Source organism: Eurosta solidaginis, chromosome 1 (assembly GCF_040869045.1).
Source record: "Eurosta solidaginis isolate ZX-2024a chromosome 1, ASM4086904v1, whole genome shotgun sequence".
NCBI lineage: Eukaryota > Metazoa > Arthropoda > Insecta > Diptera > Tephritidae > Eurosta > Eurosta solidaginis.
This window is the reverse complement of record NC_090319.1, coordinates 11990202-12014456: the sequence shown is the minus strand read 5'-3', so window position 1 is coordinate 12014456 and position 24255 is coordinate 11990202. Positions and strand designations below refer to the sequence as shown.

The 24255-nt window shown below is 32.4% G+C and overlaps 2 protein-coding genes across 12 annotated transcripts in view; one reads left to right on the top strand and one right to left on the bottom strand.

The window, feature by feature from the left end:
* Gyc88E (Guanylyl cyclase at 88E) overlaps window positions 1-24255 on the top strand; it is a 282867-nt gene that overhangs the window by 112419 nt on the left and 146193 nt on the right. The window lies entirely within an intron of this gene.
* The window catches only part of Mf (myofilin), a 50634-nt gene that overhangs the window by 4164 nt on the left and 22215 nt on the right, over window positions 1-24255 (bottom strand). For 3 of the 11 annotated variants that reach the window (XM_067780296.1, XM_067780335.1, XM_067780306.1), the window contains exons 4-7: window positions 21321-21390; window positions 19421-19530; window positions 9810-10148; window positions 5240-5470 (exon numbers count right to left, since the gene is read on the bottom strand). In XM_067780296.1, the coding sequence (XP_067636397.1) occupies window positions 5240-5470; window positions 9810-10148; window positions 19421-19530; window positions 21321-21390 (750 nt within the window). Of the gene's footprint in view, window positions 1-2215; window positions 2308-2569; window positions 2617-5239; window positions 5471-5509; window positions 5686-8954; window positions 8987-9809; window positions 10149-18392; window positions 18808-19420; window positions 19531-21320; window positions 21391-24255 lie in introns of those variants that run through there. The other 8 variants (XR_010952253.1, XR_010952252.1, XM_067780325.1 and 5 more) reach the window with 7 other exon arrangements.

The following is a 24255-nucleotide window of genomic DNA, read 5'->3' as shown; positions in this document are numbered from 1 at the left end:
TTCATGGGATTGTTTGAAAAAAAAGTATATATAATGTTGTATTCATTGATGAATAAATGAAAATCCCACGTCGACTACCAAACAAACTCTCATGTGCTACGATTGTTAGTTACGAAAATATTTTATTTATTATGGAGAGCGCCTAAAGCCAAAAATAGTTAATTAATACTTTTCGAAGTTAGAATATCTGTCAATAATGGTTAAACAGAGTTGAGCATAGTTATGAAACTAAAAATTTTGTGATTGAAGGGCAACCATGAAGCTAATCAATTATTTGTTGGAACACAATTTCGATCACACTACAAAATAAAAATGTATGATTTCAAAATAATACATAAACATCACACAATTGTACATTTAAAACTTATGCATATACATTTCTACATAAAATCGCATCAACATATAATAATGAAAAGGGATAAACAAATTGTAATATTTTATAAATGACGAGCTCAGCGTAAAATCTGTGGTAAGACTATTGTAAGTTTACTAGGGCTATCGATTATTATTAACAGGTTTTTAGTGTTGCTAAAAAAGTGTTTACATGAATCAAATTTCCAATCAATTTATGAAAGCTGAATAGTGGAAGCGGATGTCTGATAGTTGTATGTAAATATGTTGGTAAGAAGCCAACTTTTAAATCAACTAAATTTTTTGATTTGTGCAACGCTGCCTTTTATGATATTTGGGCGCCCTTAAAAAACTATTTTTCGTTTTATGTGAAAAAATTTAAATATTTTGCATTTCTGATTGGCACCAAAATTTTATTTTTATAAATTTATAAATTTATGTTTATAAATTGTTGTGCTTGCCAAACGATGTTTTCTTATTTTAAATTCTTTTCAAAAGGAATTTTTTTCAAAAAGAGAGGTTTCATTTCATTATTTTAAATAGATAAAAAAAAAATAATAATAAAAATAATTGATCAACGTTACATCAACTGTTTGCAATCGACTTTTCTAATGCGACTAAAATTGATTATAAAATTTAGCAAATTCAATACCCCATAAGTCTTTTTTTTCAAGGATCGTAACATTTACAAGTTTTTATAATAAAAATCGGGTTTTTGTAATTATTTTTTATATATTATTTTTTTCAATAAAATAGATTATTGTTTTATTGTTTTTGATATGCTCGTAGTTTTTGTTTTTTTTTTTCGGTTTTTTTCCATTTGCTGAAATCTTTATCAAATCCAAATATTTTCCACATGGTTTCACATGAGCAATTAACGTTCTGACTTATTGGCAAATTCAATTGTAACTTTGTAGTCACAACGGACGCCAAACACATTTGACGTTGAATGACAAGCCATTTTCTTTGATATGGTCCAGTTTGGCGTCAAAACACACACCAAACACATTTAACGTTGGATAACAAGCCATTTTCATTGATATGGCCAAGCTTGTGGTCAAATTTTACCTAGTTAGTAAAATTAAATTTCTCTACAAACCTTGCCATATCAATGCCATTGGTCGTACATTAAAATGACCAATAAACGAAAACGAGAATTGCCCACCAGTATCGCAAATTTAACTCTGAAACCTCATTTCTCAACATGTTGGCAATTTCTTTTCGTTTGCGAATTGGCGTCCCATCTAACAGCGGGAACAAATTAAACGGGTTGTGAAATAAATGAACACAACATTTTAGCTCGAGTTTTGACCACGCATTGCTTTATCGACTATCAGTCAGTAATGTGTCATTCAGGAAACACCTTTGACACCTTATGACCAGCGGGTCAGTTTGATGACATTAATTTTGACCTAATGAAAACCAAGCATTAGAGGCTCACGAGTTTGAAACAATCGGAAGTAAGGATGGCCTTTTTAAATTATCGTTTCGATCGACACATTCACAACTCTATTATCGAAAGTATAGTTATATAAAGCCTTAGTTATACCTCGAGTTCCAATGAAACGTGATCCAGATGCGGATAGAAATTTAACATCCAAATGCAACAACAATGTGACCCATATGGATCAATTTGTTGTTGCATTTGCATGTTAAATTTCTATCCGTATCTGGATCACACTTCACTGGAACATAACAATAGTTTTTGCACTACGCTCGTCAAATATCGTTTTACCAACACTACACATTCAATTATAGTATTATATAATACACTACAAAATTTGTGGTGCTCAAAGTAACAACGAAGAAGTGCCATGCATGGGAAACATTACATATTTACAAGATATGTCAAATGCGTTCTTACCAATTATGATGACAATGTACGAATGTAATTGCAAATTGTTTTTTTTTTTTTTTATTTGAATAACAATTTTTTTTTGGCTTAATTTGGGCTGGCTGTTGGTTAGAATATAGAATTGGAGTAAATGTTGTTTTAATAAGTATTATGATTGCACATCAGTATAGTTAAATTATTGCTGTTATGATATGTTTTCTTTTTTGCTGAATCGAAGTTAGAAACTTTTTAATATTCTACTTTGAATTAATTAATTTAATGTTTGCTTTGCTATTAAAACTTGTTATATGATTAAAAACAAACAGCCCGTGTGCTTCGTTTTTATAATATTGTTATCGATGATTTGAGTTGTTATCGAAAATGTTTTTTTTTTTTTTTTGTTTTTATTTAGAAAATTTCGTCGCCTTCAGCTGTCATGAAAATGAATAGATATACATAGGTATTAAATTAATATACAATTTGAATATATAATATATGATAATGAATATATAAAAGCAAAGAAAATTAAAAAATATATAGAAGATTAGATATGCAGATTTTTGATTTTGTGGGAGGCAGGTTTTTAGAGATGTGAGTTCGTTATCAGTAGCTAAGTTTTGTATGAGCAATCTTGCGGAGTAAAATTTTGGTATGTATATTATTTTAAAAACATGTGTTGATCATTCCAGTCACTGTATCGAAAACCCACTCATCAAACTTTTGAAAATCTCCTTTTAATGTTGGTTCTATGAAAAGTATCCTACCTCAAAAAATCTTTAAAAAGTCCCGAAGTAAATTATGTTAAAGCGGGGAAAGAGATAAGAACACTGAAAGAAAAAGACTGGTAAAATCAACCGAAATACGGGTCAATTCAACCGAAATTTCTGTCAATTTTTATCCATCGCAACAAGATGTTGAATCAACTGCGCACAAATCGTTGATTCGTAATTGACCGTTTTAATAGTCAAATGAACAAAAAAAAGTTGTTGCGACAGCTTTGTACGAAAGTACCTATGTTGCGGCATTTGCAAGGCAGATGAGTTTTCACTGAGATCTTTTCATGGCAGAAATACACTCGAAGTGCTTGCCGAACAGTGCCGAGGGGCGACCCCGCTTAGGAAAATTTTCTTCTAATTAAAAAACTTCATTTCTAACATTTGTATGTTGCTTTGCCCGTGGTGTGAACCTAGGGTCTTCGGTGTGGTAGGCGGAGCACGCTACCATCGCACCACGGCGGCCGCCATATACATACGTAAATATGTGTATACATATAGTGCACAGCATACATAAGTACAAAATATAGAGCGCAGTGAGCGTAAAATTCTCTTTGAAATTTGCTCATGTATTGACTGTTGATCGCTGTTGAAATGACCAGTGAGATCAGTTGTGTTAACAAAAGAATTAGTTAGATTGATTAGGAATCTGGAAATTTTACAGAATTTTGTTAACTTAAGAGCGTCAATTTCTCTTCTGTTGAAATGACAAAACTAATTTGTTCGCTTGACAAAGAACTCGGTCGAATTAACCATAATTCGATAAATTTCACCGAATCTCCGTTAAGTCAAGAACAACAGAACCGATTTGTTGATTTTACTAGCACCATTTCTTTCAGTGAAGAAACGATTTATTTGGAATTACAAATAATTTTTAGTCCCGATCCCAGTTTCATTTTCATATTCATATATTTTCTAAATATTACCAGAATCAGTCCATAGTTATGAATTTTCCAAATATCATATAAATATTTCGCTGTTGCTCTTTGACAGACGAATTTTTGTCAATATCATAAATATGAGTTGAGCCATCAGTAACCAAGACAAGGAAAGCAAAACCATTCCCGTTTTTTAGAAGAAACCCAACAGTTATAGACGAAAGTTATCGCAGCAGAACAAGCGAAGAGGCTGGTTTCAAGAAATAAACCCCCAAAGATTATAACGAGAAAGGTATGAAGCTTTTTCTAATATAGTCCAAAGTTTCTCCTTTTTCTGATTGGGCCTTTGCTCTTGCTTTTGCAAAAAAATTGCCTTAACTTGCCGATACAAATATGACAAACTATCCAGGGCATTGGCCAATTGAAGGATATTCGGCATTGTTCCTAAGCAAAATTGACTTAACAAAATTGGTAGCCAAGAACGTTGAACATTTTTTAGTAAAGTGATGATCAGCAGTTAGTAAATCCTAAACAAATATCATGACGTATAATCATATTCAAAATAAAATAGATTTTAATTTTAGTTGCAGCTTTTTGACATAATTTTCTATGAGCTATCTGTCAAAAAAGCTGGAACTAAATTTAAAACCTAGTTAATTTCGACTATGAATATGCGCCCATGAATCTTAATTTTTAGCATAAGTTGCTCGATGTTTTAAATGCTGCGATTCTTGTTTTTCTCTGTTACATTTTCACAGAATCTTTCTCCAGGCATTGAAGAATAAGCTCTAAAGTTTCAAGGTACCCAGAATTTTGAAATGAGCTCCCTTTAGATTAAGTGTGCGTCATAATAAATGTTAATAAGCCAAAACAAATGCACCTTGCTTATGGGTCGTATTTAGTAACGGCATATATGGAATTCAATGTAGTTCAGCATTGAATTGGAAGCCGAATGTGAGAGTGAATTATGAATACGAGGTGCGGGAGGGCATCATATTATATTACATTTAAAATTGTGAGAGTATGTAAGTGAATACAAGTGAATAATTTGAAAAATGATTTAGTATAAAGTGGGTAGGTTAAAGTTAATGTAGGAATGTAAATGTATTTTACGTTAGTATGATCATGATATGACTTGAATTTACGTTTTCTAAAAATACTATCTTAAGTAAATGTGATGTGCTTTTAATTTTTCTATTGTGATCGGTTTGAGTGACTTAATTTTAGGGAGTGAATGTAAAAATATTTGAAGTACCGGTTTAAAATCAAACACTAACTTAACGCAATACAGAACAAAGGGAAACAGAATCCACTTTATTCTACTATTTTATTATACATAGCAATTTCTTATTCAAAACAAATAATAAACCTATTATAAATATATAATTTAAATAAATACTTACGTGTTAAAGGTCTAGCTGGATGCCTCGACCATAAATAACTGCTCTTTATTGGCGACAAATACGAGTCACGTGCAATGGGACTGGATGCACGTGGCACGGAGAAGGCACGGTAAGGAGCCAAATCACCTACGTCATACCAGAAGGGATCGCGTGTGAATGCTGAAATTGGTGCACTCGGATTAGGATTGAATAAATCCCTGAAGTGATTACGTGGATGGAAGATTGGTAGTCCTATTGTGCAGAAATTTTTGTTTGTTTTGTTGTTGAATGTTTTTTTGTTTTTGTTGATTTTGTATTTTAATACGACATTGTTTGCGGGCCAAACGCATTGTTGATTTGTTGAAGTTTATTTGTTATTGTTGTTTGTTTGTTTAAATTACAACAGCAAAAAGATGTTATAAGAAGAGTGGTAAGAAATTTGTTTTTTTTTTTTTTGTGATTTTAAACTAGACAAATAAAAGTTGACGCGTACATAGAAAACATACAAAAAAAGGAAAAAACAATGATTTAGAAATAAAATTTATTAAAATTTAGAAAATTGTAAATTTTGCGTTTATTCCGTATTTGTAAAATTGAAGAAGCCGTCCTTTGAAAAAACCGCCGCTGCTGCTGGGTACCGCCAAAAATTCATTGGTTTTTTCTTTTTTGTTTTTGTTTTCATGTTAAATATTTATTTTGTATGGGTACGCGCTACTAAGAATTATTATAGTGGTCGTCTACAAGCTTAAATGTCAAGTGCGTTTAGCTAAATAGTTACTAGAAAATATAAGCTTGTAAAAGGCATGCATTACATACTAAATAGATTATTTGTCAAGATTTGTAGGAAACAATAAACTTCAATAAAGAGAGATAGATGTAGAGGAGGCGGAGAAGGCGAGAGAGGGAGGGAGGCAAATGTCTAAAAGTGGTGGAGAAGAGTAGGGTAAGGGAGGGGAGAGGAAGGTGGAGGCATAGGCGTAGGCGAGTACAAATGGAGAGGGAAGGAAGGAGAAGAAAAGACAAAATTAAAAAAGTTTTATGAGCTAGATTTCCAGAACCGGCTCAAAAATCGCTTTGTCTATGTGCGAAGCAATAAAAATTGCACTATTTATAAAACATCTTAAATAATTTAAAACAAAAAAAAAATGCGAATATATAAAAATATCCTTTTTCAAAAAAGTGGCAATGTGTTTTGTTTCTGTAGCAAAAAGAAACAAACCACCATTTACTTAAACCGTTGTGTCTGAGCAAACGCTTTCTTTTTTTGCATGAGGACTAGAGTTTTTGAAAATAATTATGATAGAGTTTAGTCAAAAAAATTCCGGAATATGGCATTTTCCAACTGGCGTCGGATTCTTTTTTTTTTTTTTTTTCTTTTTTGTGGAAATTTTCTGGGCTTTTGTGCGAGTAAGAACTTAGCGGATTGTGTATAGCGAAACGAGTAATTTTTGCTCGTATGAACCAAAATTCTTCTGATATAAGAGCATTTATATACTTCAGAAAGTGACAGTACGAAATTTTTGGTATTATATAGTGGTCAGTGTTAAAGTCAATGACAATGCAAATTTTCACGGCATCATACATAATATGGCCCTCAAGCACTTTCCATCTTAGGTATTGTGGTGAGTATTATCAAAAATGTTTGAAGATAAAGATGTTGCATGCGCGAACTTCAGTGGAAAGCAGCGGAGCTTCACAAAATTCTAGTAGGTCACTTCCACATCATCACAAACTTGAACACAATTTTTAACATAATTTGAGCACAAAAATACACTGATTGTAGTTTAAGAGAGTAAAAATGTTAATTCTGAATACATTAGCTGAATAAAAAGTGTACAAATAATTGTTAAATAAAAAAATACATGCAGTGGTAGCTTAACACATTCTGCTATGGTGAGTGACCTACTAGAGTTTTGTGAAGGTTGCTTCACACTATTTTTCGTCCATACAACATCTTTATCTTCAAAAATTTTTGGTATTATCGAGTACCGCAGTTCATTATGTATATTCACCTCCCACCACCAACAAGGGCAGCAGAGCTGTCGTGAATGAGTGACAAATAGATGGCCGGTGATTCGAAAGCGGTGTGGAGGCTTCTTAACACAGAAACTGAAGCAGTTGCTTGGGTATAAAAGGTGGTGTGCAAACGAGGTATGACAGCCAGGTGGGGGTTACGTGAACACTGTTGAATTTACAGTAAATGATAAATTTGTGTAAACTGTATTGGCGTATTTTTATATGAAAAATCACTGTAACGAACCGATATTAATCCGCTGCAGTGAAACAAACTAAATGCAAATTTGAGACTACATATAACCTCTTGAATGATATTAAATTCGTCAGAAATAGACTACTTATACCAAGAATAATTTAGAGTCAGCCTATTTTAGAAAGAGAAATTGTGAAACTGGTGGTAGGTAATTCCCCACATAACAAAAAACGCGGTGTTTTCGTTGAAATTTTACAAAAAAAAAGTTATTGAAAACATTAAAAAATAGTTAAGTTGTGTTTATTATATCAAAACAATATTTTTCAAGCGTTGAAATTGACAAATTTCATACCACATTTCCCCAATGGTGAATTAGCTACGCGCGATTTGATGCTTTACTATTTCCCACTATTCGTTCTGTAGGCGGTTCTCTTTAGTTACACATTCTCTGACAATAGTGAATTTATAGCGAATTCTCATTTTTAGCTATTGGTTCGTTTCACTGATTTGTCAAATAAATATATGCAAAAATTCTTCGTTCCATTGGACGAGATCCAGATTCCGATAAAAGCTTAACATGCAAATGCAACAGCAAGTTGATCCATATGGATCCTATGGTGTTGCATTTGCATGTTAAATTTCTATCGGGATTTGGCTCACTGTCCATTGGAATGCGAGGACTGACAAACGCAACCAATGCTGCTGTCAGTTGCTTCCTAGTCCGCCTAATAAGTGACGTATTGTATCTATTTAAGCCATGACTGCTTACTTTACTGAATCTCTGTCGCTGCGTTCACACGACATGTAGGTGATGAGCACAGCAACAGAAACGATATAATAGAGAGACATTGCATAGACGAAAAATAGTGTGAGGCAAGCTTCACAAAATTCTAGTAGGTCACATTCACCACTTACCACAGCAGAATTTGTTAAACTACCACTGTCTGTATTTGTTATTTAACAATTATTTGTACACTTTTTATTCATCTAATGTGTTCAGAATTCACATTTTTACTCTCTAAAACTCCAATCAGTGTATTTCTGTGCTTAAATTATGTTAAAAATTGTGTTAAAGTTTTTGGTGTGGTGAAAGTGACCTACTAGAATTTTGTTACGCTCCGCTGCTTTCCACCGAAGTTCGCGCATGCAATATCTTTATATTCCAAAATTTTTGACAGCAAGTAGAGCTTTGAATGCAAAGGTAACATTTTTTGTAGTCGTATATGTGTAAAAGGAGATTGGTGATACAAGTTTGAGCATAGAATTCACGTGAGATTTTTAATGCTTGCTACCAGCGATAACTGATTCACTGCTTATTCTGCTGACTCTCAGTTGCTGTGCTCACAATAGACGCAAGAGAGCGCCGATTAAATTTCCGACGCTCTAAGAAGCTCTTGAGTGCATCTTTGATCTAGATCATCTGCCGCAGTCTATTATAAAATTGTCACAGAGGAAGAGGAGGGAGTTCTCGTGGCTAAAAGAAGTAGGTACTAAGTTGAAGGACTCAGTCCTTCAACTGGTTTCTTCCAAGATTTACTTCGCTTAGTAATTAAGTACGTCTGCGAAAAAATTTGCGGTAATATTAAATTAAAAACTTATCATAAGCTAAATATAAAAATATATTAATATATATTAATAGCTAATAGAATGTTGAAAAATAGGAATGATAGAAAGCAGGACTTTTAATATAAGGAAAGCTGGGGCGTTGGCTTTGGGAGTAACTAATTTTGAAAAGGCGTTGATGCTATTGGTGTTAAGCACTCAAAAAGAGATCACGCGTTTTAATTGTTTTTTTATGAAACATACTTAAACTCATATAAAAAAATTTTGAATGCGCTCTAACTAGAAATTTGTAAAGGCAATTCACTCAAACTATTCCTTCGCAAAGATCAAACACTTTGATAAATGTTTGCGCAATTTGCATGGTTTACGAGCTTTGCAAGGCATTCATGAGTTTGAATGAGTTGCTCTACTATATTTACGATTTTTATATGCGCAATAAACTGTTTAACAAATATGTTAAACGTTTTATGGTCAACGCGTGAGAGGCGGGAAAGAGCTTTGCAAATCAAATAAATAAGTATAAAATTCAAAAAGTTTGAAAGCTGAAAAAAATATGTAAAAGCACAACATTTACTACAACGACAAAGTGTGAAAATGTTTGCTTGCAACTTATTTTTACAGTACGGCACCAAAGCAACAACAACTTCAACTGCATAAAAATTGCAAGAAAGTTCAAAAAGGTTTTGCGTTTCCAAAAATAAAATTTTCTAAATAAAAACTCAAAGGTAGAGTATACATATAAGGCATGGCAAGCGCAATATTGGCAACGTAACTGTATATACAAAATGTAAATCGCAAGCTTTGATTATTTGCTCGTACCATTAGCATCATAGGCGACTTCAGAGGGGCGCGGTCCCCAGCGGCCAGCCTTAACGGGGGTGGGACTTGGTGAGCCGGCACGCTCAAAAGGTCTCTCTGCATCTAATAACTTACTATTGAGTTCGTACAATGGTCCCAATGAGCTGGCACGGAACAATGATCTCGGTATGACACTGTGTGCACGATCGAAGAGTGATGGTGCCAAGCTGCGTGCACGTTCAAAAGGTGTTGCTGCGCGTGCTACACTTGATGGGCGACTCCAGTATGTTGGTGGTGGTACATAGGGTTCACTGCCGGCACGTACATAACGGCCCGGATATGGTGATGCTGAACGACGAGCTGGAAATAAGATGAATACATATTACTGTAGCAAAAACTATTGTCGATTAATGGTCAGTTTAGTAAAATATAAAATATACTCCCACAAATAAGAAATAAAATTATTTCAAAGCAAAGTTAAAAATATATCGAAACCTACTTTACTTACTTTTATTCTTAATTGTTGACCACCAACTACCTATGTGCTATATCTCACTGGCTTACTGTTCGTTTCGGCGCTTTGCCATCTTCAGTGTAATTTTTCGTTTTATCGTATTGCACGCTTATATACCTTCGTATTTTTTGGCATTCTTTCTGCTATGGCTCGTGTTTATAGAAGGTGATAAGGACATAATTCCATCCTCAGTTTAGAGCAAAAACTGGCACAGGAGATGGTACAGTGCCAAAATCGGTTTACCTCAAACCCAAATTTTACAAGAATTTGAGAAAAACGGTGCCAATATATATCGATTTAGGAAACGTTCAAATATAAACGATTGCCCAAAATGAAAAAAATTACACTGAAGATGACACCGAAACTGGTGTCATTACAACGAAAAGTGCTGGTTGGTATCATTGGCACTCTTAGAAGAGTATATACATAGTTTGGCATTGCATGTCACGCTGAGCATATGTCCATCCCGTGGATATTGCGGTCAAGCCGGCTGTTGTCCTATTGTTAATCAGGCTTCCTGATTGGAATATATAACATGCATACCATATTCAGGGATGGGAAATATTTCTGTATGCCGATAACCGCCCCACTTTGAAACCTTAAAAGAGAGGGAGACACCTGGGGCAGTGGACCCGTGAATTTGTTCACTCTTTGATCGAAGTTGATAGCGAAGATGGTGTGAGCATTTTCTGTCAGGACGTCTGTTAGAGCCACAATTTCAGGTTACCACTGTCACAGAGCATCCAAAATAAATTTGACGCGATTAAGGATGATATGAATCAAATGCTATCTAAAGCTACTACACTGTTTTTTATTGTCGTATGATCGAGCATGGTATGGTTGTGGCCGACCTCGCTTGCGATTGTATCGCCATAGTAGTATCCTGTTATCCTGTATCAGACGGTCATGCAGATTTCATCTGAACCGTAGACAGCTATAGGGAGCTTGGAGTATCAGTTTCTATCTGTAGTCTGCACCTATACAGATGGAGCTCGGGTTAGCTGATTAAACGCTTAACGGACACTACCTCTTGCAGGGTAGAGAATTCTTTTTAAAGGGAAACGGACAGCAGGCCGTTTCCCAAAATCGAATGTTCAAAAGTTTACAGTTTCATATTACGTCATTACCCGAAAATCGCCAGATTCGACAATTCTACTCATTTCAAATTCAACTCCTTTTTGCTGAAAGTTACATTTTTCATACTTCACCGCTTTTATCGGTATTTGCCTTTCTTACTTTGTTTAAAGCAAAAGTATTAGTGAGTAACCAAAATTCCAATAACAAAGCCACCCACTTACTTCCCTGCAGTTTTGGCCAACATGGGAAAATTAAACATCTGCAACAAAGTTAATAAAAACAGTCGGTTCAGTAGTGCCTCATTTACATTACATTACAAATATGCGAAGCTTTTGAAGTTTCTGTGTGTTATTCAGTGAAAGTTTTTACTCCAAATTTATTCGAATGTGATGAATATTTTAATGTCCTTAACTTTTCAAACCGTTGCTATACTTACAGTGGTTTAGAATGGGAGAAAATTTTATGCGTATAAAGGAAGCTTTTCATGACATGCTGACGATAAATTAATCTTTAAAATAAAAATTGGCGACCGCCGTGGTGTGATGGTAGCGTGCTCCGTCATTCACACCGAAGATCCTGGGTTAACTCCCGGGAAAAGCAACATCAAAATTTTAGAAACAAGTTTTTTCAATTAGATGGAAATTTTTGTAAGCTGCGTCGCCCCTCGGCAGTGTTTGGTAAGCACTCCGAGTGTATTTCTGCCATGAAAAGCTCTCAATGAAAACTCATCTGCATGCAGTTGCCGTTCGGAGTCGGCATAAAACATGTAGGTCCAGTTCCGCCAATTTGTAGGAAAAATTAAAAGAACACGACACAAATTTGAAGGGAAGCTCGGCCTATACTCTCTTCGAAGGTTATCCCACCTTACATTTATTTGTTTTAAATATAAATTATTCTTTCTTTTACCGTGTTCCTAATTCCAAATGAATGGAATAAAAAGTTGGGTAGGTTTATGTTTTGAGAGTCCTATAAAAAACAATCAGGGTACGCCAATATCGTTGCGGGAACACTTTACTGATATATTTCAGGAAAGGAAAGAAAAGAAATATACGAACTCGACGCAGAGGCTAGGATGAAAAGATGACAACAATTAAGCTCTGAAGGGATGAGAAGTGGATAGAAATTAAAGCCAGAAAGCCATGGATGCACTAATCACATGAAGAGGTCCTAGCCTTTAAATTGATGGGTCCCTTCTCAAATATCTCTAAAGAAGAAGAGGAGAAGGTTGTAGGCCCGAACTTACTAAGGGGAGAGTAGATTGTAACCTACATTCAGGCACCGTAGTGACTGCGTGGCTTGGCACCCGACCTTACTTATCAGAGGGCAGACAGGATCCTACATTCGGAGACTGTGGGTGTGGTCGTCAATCGGTTTGCTAAAATCTGTGTATAATTCCAAGAATTATACTTCTTCTAAATAGCAAAATGATACCAACGGATTATAAAATTTTTTAACTTTTTTCGGAGTCGCCATAAAACATATTGGTCACGTCCCAGCAATATGGAGGAAAATTTTAAATGGAAGAAAACGTAAATTGGAAGAGAGTCTCGGCCTAAATCTTCTTGGAAGTATTTGAATGGGCAGTTCCACGCACATTTTCACAGGTTGATCTCTCTTGTCCATTGGGACCTCATATGGACTGAATAAGCATTGAAAATCCTGTCAGGCAGTTGACGGATAAGACATCACACTAGCTCTGCACAAAATGATAAATCTCTGACAGATTTTTATGTAAGGCTTGTAAAAGTTTTTAATTTTCCGCATCGGTGCCATGTCGCTGATTCACAGATGTAACTAGAAGTGGTGTTACTAAATTTCTCAAGGGGTTCGTATTTAATACAAATTTCCTCATCAACTTAAAATAATAAAAGAAAAATGTAAATGTTAAATATTAAGCATATACTTACCACATTTTCAAAATACAAAACTTCAAAAAATGGGTCAAAAATCGAAACCCTACATTCCATTTTCAAACTGTGGCAGATTCAAAATAAGGGAATGTCAACAAATACAAAACAAACAAGTGACAATTACAAATACTGTATACACGAAACAATACACAAAAACAAAAAAAAAAACACAGCTCTTTTTCAGGAAAAATAAACCAACCGCCTGATTTGTCTTGATAGCCGCCAAGAGTCGTGAATGCAATCAGTTGCAAAAGTCAATAAAATTGTCTAATTGAAATGAAAAGGAAAATTTTACAGTGTATGAAACAAATCGACAGCACATTTAAGTATTTGTATAAAGGCATGGAAAGGCGACGATTTAAAGCGTCATGGGATTGTCGTCGCTTTCGTCAAAAAAATTTAATTCATGACTGCCATTGAATTAGAGTGTAAATCTTTTAATTGGTTGTGACTTTGATTTTTATAAAATTTTTTTTTTTTTTTTTTTTTTAAGAACAAAACTGTGAAAGTAGCTGAAAATGGTCTGCCTTGCCTAACAAATGGCGCATTGACAAAAGGCAAGAGGTGTTAAATTGTGTGAATCAAATCTTTTTTCAAGAGGGGGAAGTGTATAAACAGCGCATCGACTTTAAGGATATCAAACAAATTACAAAAAAAAATACATATCGACATTTACAAACAAATTTTACACACTTCAATGAGTTTGCATAAAATTCAACAATTATGGTGTGATTGCTTTTGAGTTGCCTTTTCGTTAAATATTTCATATTTTGCATTATTTTGTTACAATAATTAATTTTTGATTTGCTTTTGATTTCAGTGATTTGTTTGAGTTTTGTTGTTTGGGATTTGTTTTCCCTTTATTTGGCAGTATTTACAGGCGAATGCATTGCATGAGTTTGTGTATTGAATTGCGTATTAATTTCAATGTATCGTTTTTTTTTTTTAGGTGAGTTAAGAAATGTACAAGGTGGACGATAACGATGAACAAATATTTTACAGAACAGTTTGAAAACAGTTAACAGAGATAGAGGACTGAGCGACAAATGAAAAAAAGTAAAATACAAAAGCGCGAAAATAAATAAACAACTATTAGAAAATAATAAAAAATAGTACAAAAATAAAATGTATTAAAAAAATAAAAACTAATAAGAATTAATTAAAATTACAATAAACAAATAAATGTTAAAAAAAACTAAAACGTTACAGAAAAATTATAAAAATCAAAAATAATTTTTAAGAATCTTCTATTGAAAAATATTAAATATGTTATAGGTTTTGAATTTTCAAAATAGTACCGAAATATTAAAATATCAAAAATTGTTGCAAAAATTGTTGCAGAAATAATTTCAAATAAAAGGTGTGTCGAAAAAAAATTTTAAACCAACATTTTTAAATTTTTTATATATTTTTTATTTAATCAATACATTATAGCCAAAACATCGATAAGAAATCGAAAAAAAGATGGAATAGAACTGAAAGTTTACAATTCACAATTTTTGCTACAAAAACTTTTATTAAGTTTTTTTTTTAATTGTGTTTAGGAATATCGAAATTTATCCCGTAATTTTGTGCAAACAAATTACAAATAAAAAGAAAAAAAGTTAAGAGTTTAAAAATATAGACAAAAAATTTTGACATAGAACATAAACATCAGTTTTAAATGGAAATAAAAAAATGTTTACAAAATATTTTTCATTAAAAAAAAAAAATAATAATAATATAACAATTGATTACCATTTTTAAATTAATAAATTACTATAAAAAATAAAAATAAAATATTTGCAACAAAAAATTATAACTAAATTAAAAAAAAAATATATTTAATAAGCAAATTAAACAATTAAAACAAGCAAAGGTTGAAACACTTCAAAGAAGTAAAAAATCAAAAACTCGTTGAAAAAATCAACCCTCTATAGGCGTAGTGAAACTCAAAATCCAAAATTCCACATCACTCGCATGTGAGCATAAAAGAAAACAAGAGATTTAATTTTTAATGTTAAAATAATGATTTATTTAGCATTTTTCGATGATTTATTTTTTATGTTTAATGTAATAGCTATGTTTGATTTTTTTTTTTTCAGTATTTGATATATTTTTTTGTGCATTTTTGTTGCTTGGTGATATTTTTGAAGTGGTTATCATTTGATGAGAATTTTTAATATATGATATGATTTTTAGTGAAATTCATAGCTTGAGGTAAATGTTCGTTAATTAAACGAGCTTTCCTAATGTACTCACTGGTTTGAAGCATAGTTTTTCACTACTAAATTTGTGACACCTTTCACTAAAAATTGAGTGATGGACCTACACGTTTTATTCCAACTCAGCAAAAAATTAAGTAGTAGTGGAATTGAAGATTTAGCGCACTATGGTTTTATGAAAGATGTAGTGCTAAGCATTCTCTAGGAGTATTACTTCAATTTAAATGTAAACAAACTCAATATTTTTCTGGGAAAGCGGAGAGTGTCTCCTTCTCAAAAGTACTATTTTTGATAATTACCAAAAAACAAAAAAAAACGTTTCTGTATGCAGAGTTGCACTCTTTGAGCAACAGTATCCTTCCAAAAGGCTTTCAAAAATTGCTATATTAGTATTTGCTAGAGTTGAAATAATGTATCTGGTATTTTTCCACAATGACTGGAACATCACCGTAAACCCTAGCGATATCATGCAGAAGAAAACGCGTTGCCAGGTTGCGTTTGACGCCATCTGCGACTACTTCCAACAACGCTTACCAATAAAGCTCATCACGTCTCTCGTCACAGGAATAAGTCGCCGTGATCCTATGAACCAATAGGCCTGTGGTTTGTGTTATAAGTAAGAAGAAATGGCTGTCGCAGTAAATTTTTGAAAAGATAAAAGCCTACGAAGCTACAAATGAGAGTTTGTTTTGACACATATGTATTAATTTAGTGCGACACCTAGCAGAAGATAGCGGCACACATCACCAATTAATTGATTCATATTGTCGCAACTAATTGTTCTACTGAGAGCACAGCTGTGATGGGGTTTTTCATTGCTATTAGGGGGACTCATGTAACCGTATAAATGCCTTATAAAGTGTGTAAACGTATAAATTTATCTAGTTTACGCACGAGCTGTCAAATTTTGTATGAAAAATCATTTACACAATTTGTATAAATTTACGCGAACATTTCATTGTGTAAACGCGGTAAACTCAAAGGAATGCAACCTTGCAGACATTACAGACGGCATTTTCATCAAAAATATCCAACATCAGCAAGTAAAGGCGTTTTAGTTTTGATTTTTCACTTAATCTTGGTATTTTTTAATTTGTATAACAATCAAAAAAATTTTTTTGGAAATAATACAGCTGAAAAACAATCAAGTTTATCAAGAGTATTACTAGGTGCGTTCATATAACCGCGTGTGTAAATGGATATAATTTTTACACCTTATAAGTTTATATGCTATCATGAGTCCCCCTATTATTAGCAAGCGTAATAACGTGCTTCTATTGCTCTTCTTTTACCATACACATCGCGTTCCAAGGAATAGTGATCCAGATACCGATAAGAATTTAACATGCAAATGCAACAACAAATTGATCCATATCGATCACATTGCTGGTGCATTTGCATGTTAAATTTTTATGGGTATCTGGATCACATTTCATTGGAATGTGGGGACAGTCGTAGATTAAAGTCGCTGCGGTTAAAACGACACAGTCACATGGCACGTTGTTCTTTTAAAATCGTGAGATCAGCCTGCTATACTTACTCGATTACCATCAAAGCTACGTACAAAAAAATTACTCTGGCTTAAAAAACTCAAATCTTAAATGCGTAAAGATGCGGTTTTTCTCGCGCACTGAAATCTGTTTCCCCAAAAGTTCAATGCTTACGTGCTTATGTACGCGTTATATAGTCATATATTTTCCTAAACTGCAAGTATCTAAAACAGCACGATTGGCGTTGATATAAAAAAAGTTTTTGCTAAAGCTATTAAGTGAATGACTTATGCAAAATCTTACATTTTTGTACTGAAAATTATCATATGATTGTTATACTTGGTTTACATAGAACTTTACTTTGTTCGACTTGCTTGACGCTTGACATTGTAAATAAACGAGCCGGACCCGTGCGCAACCAACATGAAAGTCTCTTATCATATATCAACAGAAATCAGCTGTTCTATCAACCAATTAAAACTTACAGCTTGCGCTGTCATCTAGCGAATAATAGCAACTGCCGGTAATGCAGTGCAAATATTCACAATAGTTCCATAGTACAAATAGATTTCTTTGTGTGCTCACAATCGTTTATTTTTAACAAATTATTTTAATAAAATATAGCTAATCAAAAGCACTACCACCAAAATTGCCCAAAGCTCGCTAATAGATTAGGATTCCAAATAAAAGCCAAAGAGGAACCCGTACATAAAATCAGCAATTAGAAATAATATATATGATATGTATATAATACAATCAGCGATTTTTCACTGACGGCTTGATGCATGAATTACAAATGTCAACTAGCAATGTACCTGTGATTATTTCACAGCGACTGAAATATCACAAAAAATTCTGATTGTTACAGCATCGCGTCTCGTTCGCAAGCACGTTTAAAAAACAATACCTATAACTTACAGCCCCATTCACAGCTCTCATCATGGCAGCCATTAGCAGCAACAATATGAACCAATAACGCTGTGATTTTTACTGCGACGAAACAGTAATAGATGTTGCTCTTCTGTATGAAGCGCTATATTCCTCAAAAATCGAAGCAAATAACAAAATAAAAAGTGGAAAAAGTACGTCAAATTTGAGTGTTGTCTGTAATTTTTTTTTAAGTTTCTATTTAGAAAATGACTGGCTAAAGCATAAGTTTTACTTAACTGTCAAAGCGAAGCTATGAAGTGAAGCGTTGGAAAATGTTCTATGTAAACCTGTCCGAGCTGAAGGCTTTAAGTTACTGGTTAGTATTTAATTAATTTAAAATGTATGTAGTAAATAAAAACAGGTTTTTTTTATTATTCGTATGTGGTTGTTCTATTTGAATGATGATTTTAAATCAGTTTATCTCTCTCTTTCTGCTTCATCATAAATAACTAAATAAATAGTAGTCTATATAAGATAAGTAGATATAATATTCTTTGTTCATCTATTTATTCTTTTATAATTAATCGTAAACATTTTTCAAATGACGTTAAATACAATGAAACATTTAACGAATTTTTGCTTATTGATTTGTTTTTTCTATCATTTTTCTTGATTTCACTTTGTTTGCATTTTTTCTGACTCTTTATTCAATTGTACTTTGAATTTGGCGTAAATATCTACTTTTAGAGTTTTTCACTCTACAATACATAATTCCACAAATTAATTTATTTCTATTTATATTTAACACATATGTACGCATGTGTTAGCTAAACATTTAAAGACACAAAAATTGCTTTGATAATATTAATTAAAATTTCTAAAATTGTAAATTTTGTGCAGCTGTGTAGTTTACCTAGCAAAAAATAGCTACGTTATTTGCTCAAACTTTTATTGCTGTAAATATAAAATTAAAAAGAAACATATATTTTAGGAAAAAAATTTAAAATAAAATGATAGTCTGTGCTGACGCAAAAAGTGACAGTGAAATAGGGACAGTGTAAATTAAAGTGGAAACTTGTGTTTCAGCGTGAAATTGTTCGCTTAGTTTGTTCACTTTTAAAAAATAAATTTTTTAAAATTATCCATTAAAAGTAAATAGGTATGTACTTATTTGTTTATAAATTGCCAATTAATTTTTTTTTTTCATTTCCATTTTTGTTGGAGTGTACAAACTTAATATTTTTCAAATTATTTTATTTGCATGAATTTGAGAAGACTCTTTTCAGTGTTGAGGATATGCTATTTTTCTTATGTTCTTGTTGTTTTTGTTTTTTTAACTCCTCATAAAATTTCTTGTTCGTGTTTACAATATCTGTAATTTTCTACAATGTTATTCGTTGTATTTTATTTGTTTCATCGTTTGTTCTTTTGACATTTTAACATTTATAAGATTTTTTTCGGAAAAATGTTGTTTTTTTATTGTTGTTGTTTTACGTATACGTTATTTTTAGTTTTTTTGTTGTTTATTTTTGTCTGGTTGCTTAACTTATAATTTATAATTCCTTACCCTTGTTGAGGTCTTGGAGCAACTTGTCTTCTGGCTCAAATTCCAAAGGCACCAAAGCATTGGGTGTGTATGGCTTGTCCTTCAGGTAGAGACCATAACGAGATGGGTATCTAAAGAGAGCAAATAATATTTATGCAAATAAATTATTAATAATATTTAATTAATTAAAAAATGAAAATGTGAGAGCTCTCATGCCTAGAAAGCATATCATTCTAAGAGGGATTGTTGAAACGACTCTTTTTCAGCTTAAAAATTTTAAATTCTGATTTGAGAAAAAAAACTGTTTATTAAAGTATATGCCTCAAAATGGCGTTATTTGCTAATATTGGTTTCATTTTCTCTGGTGCTTTCGATTTGGCAAATATTCGTGTACCCGTCTTTGTGTCACAGCTACTGAAAGAGCACAGTTAGTTTCAGCGAAAGCTAGGAAAGAATAACCGTGACTGACTGTGACAGCATCTGCTTCCCGTTACTAAACCTTCTTACAAATAATAGCAATCACAGCCGCATGCCGGGAGCAAACAGGTGGCGGCCGTAAATCAGCTGATATAACACCTTATACATATGGGGTATTCCAACCCATTTCGACCAATTTTGAACCCGACCCCTTTAGAATTGGCTGAAAGTTTTTTTCTTTTTCCAGCTTACGAAAGACGTTTTTCAGAATTTTTTCAAATTTTTTCATCCAACTCAAAAAAAGTTATGAATTTTTAAAAAAGTTTTTCTTCTTTTTCCAGCTTACGAAAGACGTTTTTCAGAATTTTTTCAAATTTTTTCATCCAACTCAAAAAAAAGTTATGAATTTTTAAAAAAACACCGTTTTTGTTTTCAAAATGCTATAAATTTTTCAAAAATTGACCGTTTGGGATCTTTTTTTTTTAAATTTGTTTTTAATTTACTTTTCGGAAAAAATACAAAAAAAATTTTAAAAGTTTTTTTATTTTTTAATCTTTCAGTTTTTCGAGATTTTTGGAATTGCCCCCCTTTTTTTCTTATAAAAAACTTCAATCAAATCTGCAATCATCCCCACTAATCCCGAAGTGGGCCGAGAATTTTTTTTTTTTATTTAATTGAAAAAAACTTTAAAATTTTTTTTGTATTTTTTCCGAAAAGTACATTTAAAAACATATTAAAAAAAAAATGATCACAAACGGTCAATTTTTGAAAAAGTTATAGCATTTTGAAAAAACACCGTTTTCCAACTCAAAATAAGTTTTAAATATTTTGATTCCGGAATTAGTGGGGATGATTGCAGAATTGATTGGTTTTTTTATGAGAAAAAAAAATAATAAAATGGCGAAATTCGAAAAATCTCGAAAAACTGAAAAATTAAAAAAAAAAACAAAACCTGAAAAATTTTTTTGTATTTTTTCCGAAAAGTACATTTAAAGGCAAATTAAAAAAAAATCCCAAACGGTCAATTTTTGAAAAAGTTATAGCATTTTGAAAACAAAAACGGTTTTTTTTTTAAATTCATAACTTTTTTTGAGTTGGATGAAAAAATTTGAAAAAATTCTGAGGGGGTCGGGTTCAAAATTGGTCGAAATGGGATGGAATACCCCATATATATAACACAATATTTCGAAAAGGAAGCTATGACTTGCGGAACTTTTCACAACTGAAATTTTTAATTTAAAATTTTCAGCGCCAAGTATAAACTAAAGGAGTTTGTTTTAAAACCACACTGTATACAAGTTTCTATTTCTAGATTTTTGAAACTGATTAGTTTTGTTTCAAGCCCAGAACTAGCTACAACTTTCTAGTTTAAGATTTTTTAAATTTCTTTGGGTTTCTGATGAATTAGGAATTCATTTAAGTTTCTGTATACTGGGTCAGAAGAAAGTCAGTGTTCTAACAAATTATACTTTTATCCACTAAATATTACTCTTATCTCACTCACCTGCGTTCAATTTCTTGCATGCGCTTCAAATGATCATTCCATGCCCTCTCTGCATCGTAGTTGGCTGGAACTAAAATTTTATTTAAAAAAATTAATTAGATACTAAGCATAATATATACGGAAGTATAAAAATGGCTTACATTGTAAATAAAAAAGCGTTTAAGACTCATAAATCATAAACAAGCATAATCCAAAGCAATGAATACATACGATAGATAAGCCGCGCGAAGCAGAGATTGGTTCAAGATATTGAAGAGAGCAGCAATTAAACGTGGTTAAATAAAGCAAGACCAATATATTGTATGAAAAAGGTACATCGTTGGCAAAAAAGCAGAGATATAAAAAAAAAAAAGATTTAATAAGCTACTAAAAATAAAGTTAAGGCTTTTTATAAGTTAAATTAAAAATTCATGATATAAAAATGAAATACAAATGGTTGCAGTGTAGCCTTAAAATGCATTAATTACAATATTGCACGTAATTAAGAAATGAAAATGAAAAGCATAAATGTAACTGCAGGAATTTCTATAAAAGTGCAATGAATTTGAATGCATGTTAATGAATGTGGGTATGCATTTAAGTCAGTGCCCCAAAATACGCGTAAACCTAACCCAATAAACATTTGGGCTTAAGCCACATTAGAGCTCAAGTTGATAGCTAGCATACTTCTTAAACCTCAATCATTTCTGAACGGCGGTTAAACTAGAGAATCATAGCGTTCTCAATAATAAAGGCATTTTTTTTTTAATTTAAAAATATTCTTTCTCAAGTTGAGAAAAATATAGTACTCAACTCGTACTCAAGTGTGATTCCATAATTGAAATTAAATGTGCGGAACTTAAAATAATACATATGTAAATTTTTTTTAACTTATAATGCTTCATTAATCCTTTCAACCACATAAGCAGCTGTTGGCTCCGGTGGTACCACTTTGGAAAAAATGTTTATTTTCAACTTCACTTCACTACCCCTATCCAGTGGGAAATATCAGCTGGAGAAATTTGAGGGATATAAATTGAGGACGGTATATGAAATCAGCTCGAATAATATGAATTTCACAAAATTGCTCAAAGGTTGGAAATTGATTCGAAAATGATGTTGGATATCAACTTGGATACTATATATTTATCGCAGTCTTCAAAAATATTTTTTTGATAATTGTTTCGTTTTCTCACTAAGAGAATTATTTTAAGTTCAAAAAAAAAGATTTCTTGCATATACATACATATTAAGAAGACTTATTTTTTTCCTCCAATAAATATTTAAAAAGATTTTCAAATAAATCAATGAGCATCACCCGTATAATAAGAAGTTGAAAAGTTATGCTATAAACATGTGGGCAATTCCACAAATCTTTGACTTTTCTTTCTCTCGTTTCTTAGTCTAATCAGAAGAACTTCAACCAAGTATGCAGCATTTATGGATTTATTGCCTATCGGACCTGATTATGTTCATGACAAAAAAAGTTGACAACACGCTTTCAGAGAACTATGAAAGGTGAAAAACGTGTTTTCTTACATTTTTTTAAATATAGATCTTGAAATTTTTTATTTGTTCCACAAAACTATGAATTATCGTTCTGAAATATTACACAAACTACATATGAGAGCGTAGACTTCACATATAAATTTTTTTGTAAGCACAGCTACATATTATTTAGGCTGTTTCACTTCAAAGCCTTATGAAGTCTCGTTTTAAAAAAAATGTTTGTTTCAAAATTCAAAGATTTGGTGTCGCTTAGACAGAGGAGAATGAAAAGAAACTTTGTGTCTTAATTAATCTAATAATTATACAATTCGAGTCGCGGACGTGTCAGTAATTCCACTTAGCGCGATGTGTGTTAGTAAAGTTCGGGTTGGATTATTTTTTTTTAGAAAAACTAGAAGAAGATTAAAGATTGTCATTTGGCTGAAAGTTTTTGCTGCTGGTACAAGTCAGAGCTCCAAAATACGCGCAAACCTAACCCAATAAAATTTGGGTTTCAGCAACATTAGATAAATATTTATCATATTAATCAAAAAAATTGGAAATTTCAATTCGTCCGAAAAAAAGAATTATCATCCAGAACAAAGTAAGGCGAATCTACACTATGTGTCGGCGAAGTGAATTCAACCCAATTCGCCGTGCAGAAGAATGTCAAATTTGTTTTGACTTCGATTAACTGACTTTGTTGTATCAAAGCATTGTTTGGAAACTAGTCAAGAACAAGCAATCAGCAGTTGGAATAACAACACCTTGTACCGAATTTGCATTGAAACAAACCGAAATTAAGAAGAATAGAAATAAGGAAATATAAAAAAAACACAACAAAATTTCGAAAATGTGTGTAATGAATTTACCAAGGCGAATCCATACCAGGTGGTGGCAAGCGAATTCAACCAATTCGCCGTACAAATGAATGTCAAGTCAAACGACAATTTTAGTTGATTTCGATTAACTGACATATTAAAGTACCAGACGCTGTAGGGAAAATAATCAAGAAGAAGCAATCAGCTGCTGGGATAACAACACCTTTAGTGGAATTCACTAACTTATAACAATGCGATTTATCGAGATTTTAATTAACGATTTTGTCGCTTGCCTTACCGATTGTACTATTACTAACTTAGTGTTAACGACTCGAAATAGTTGGCATTTAAATTTCCTGTTGATATCGCAGTTATTCTTGTACCCCTTAATATACCATCAAGTTGAGAAATAATATCATGAGTCAAGTCTGGGGTTAGTAGGTACAGCTTTCAAAACACCGTTGCATTCAAGTGGAATGGGTTATCTACTTCTCTAAGTAGGTGTTTGTCCACTGGCGGTGGACTTAGTAATTCTTCATCTTGTGATAAAACGTCCACTTGATTTATAAAGCAGCTTGTCGTGTTTGAAAGTATTTAATTAAAGTTCCGATTTTCTTTTTTAATTAAAATTGCCAGAAATATTAATT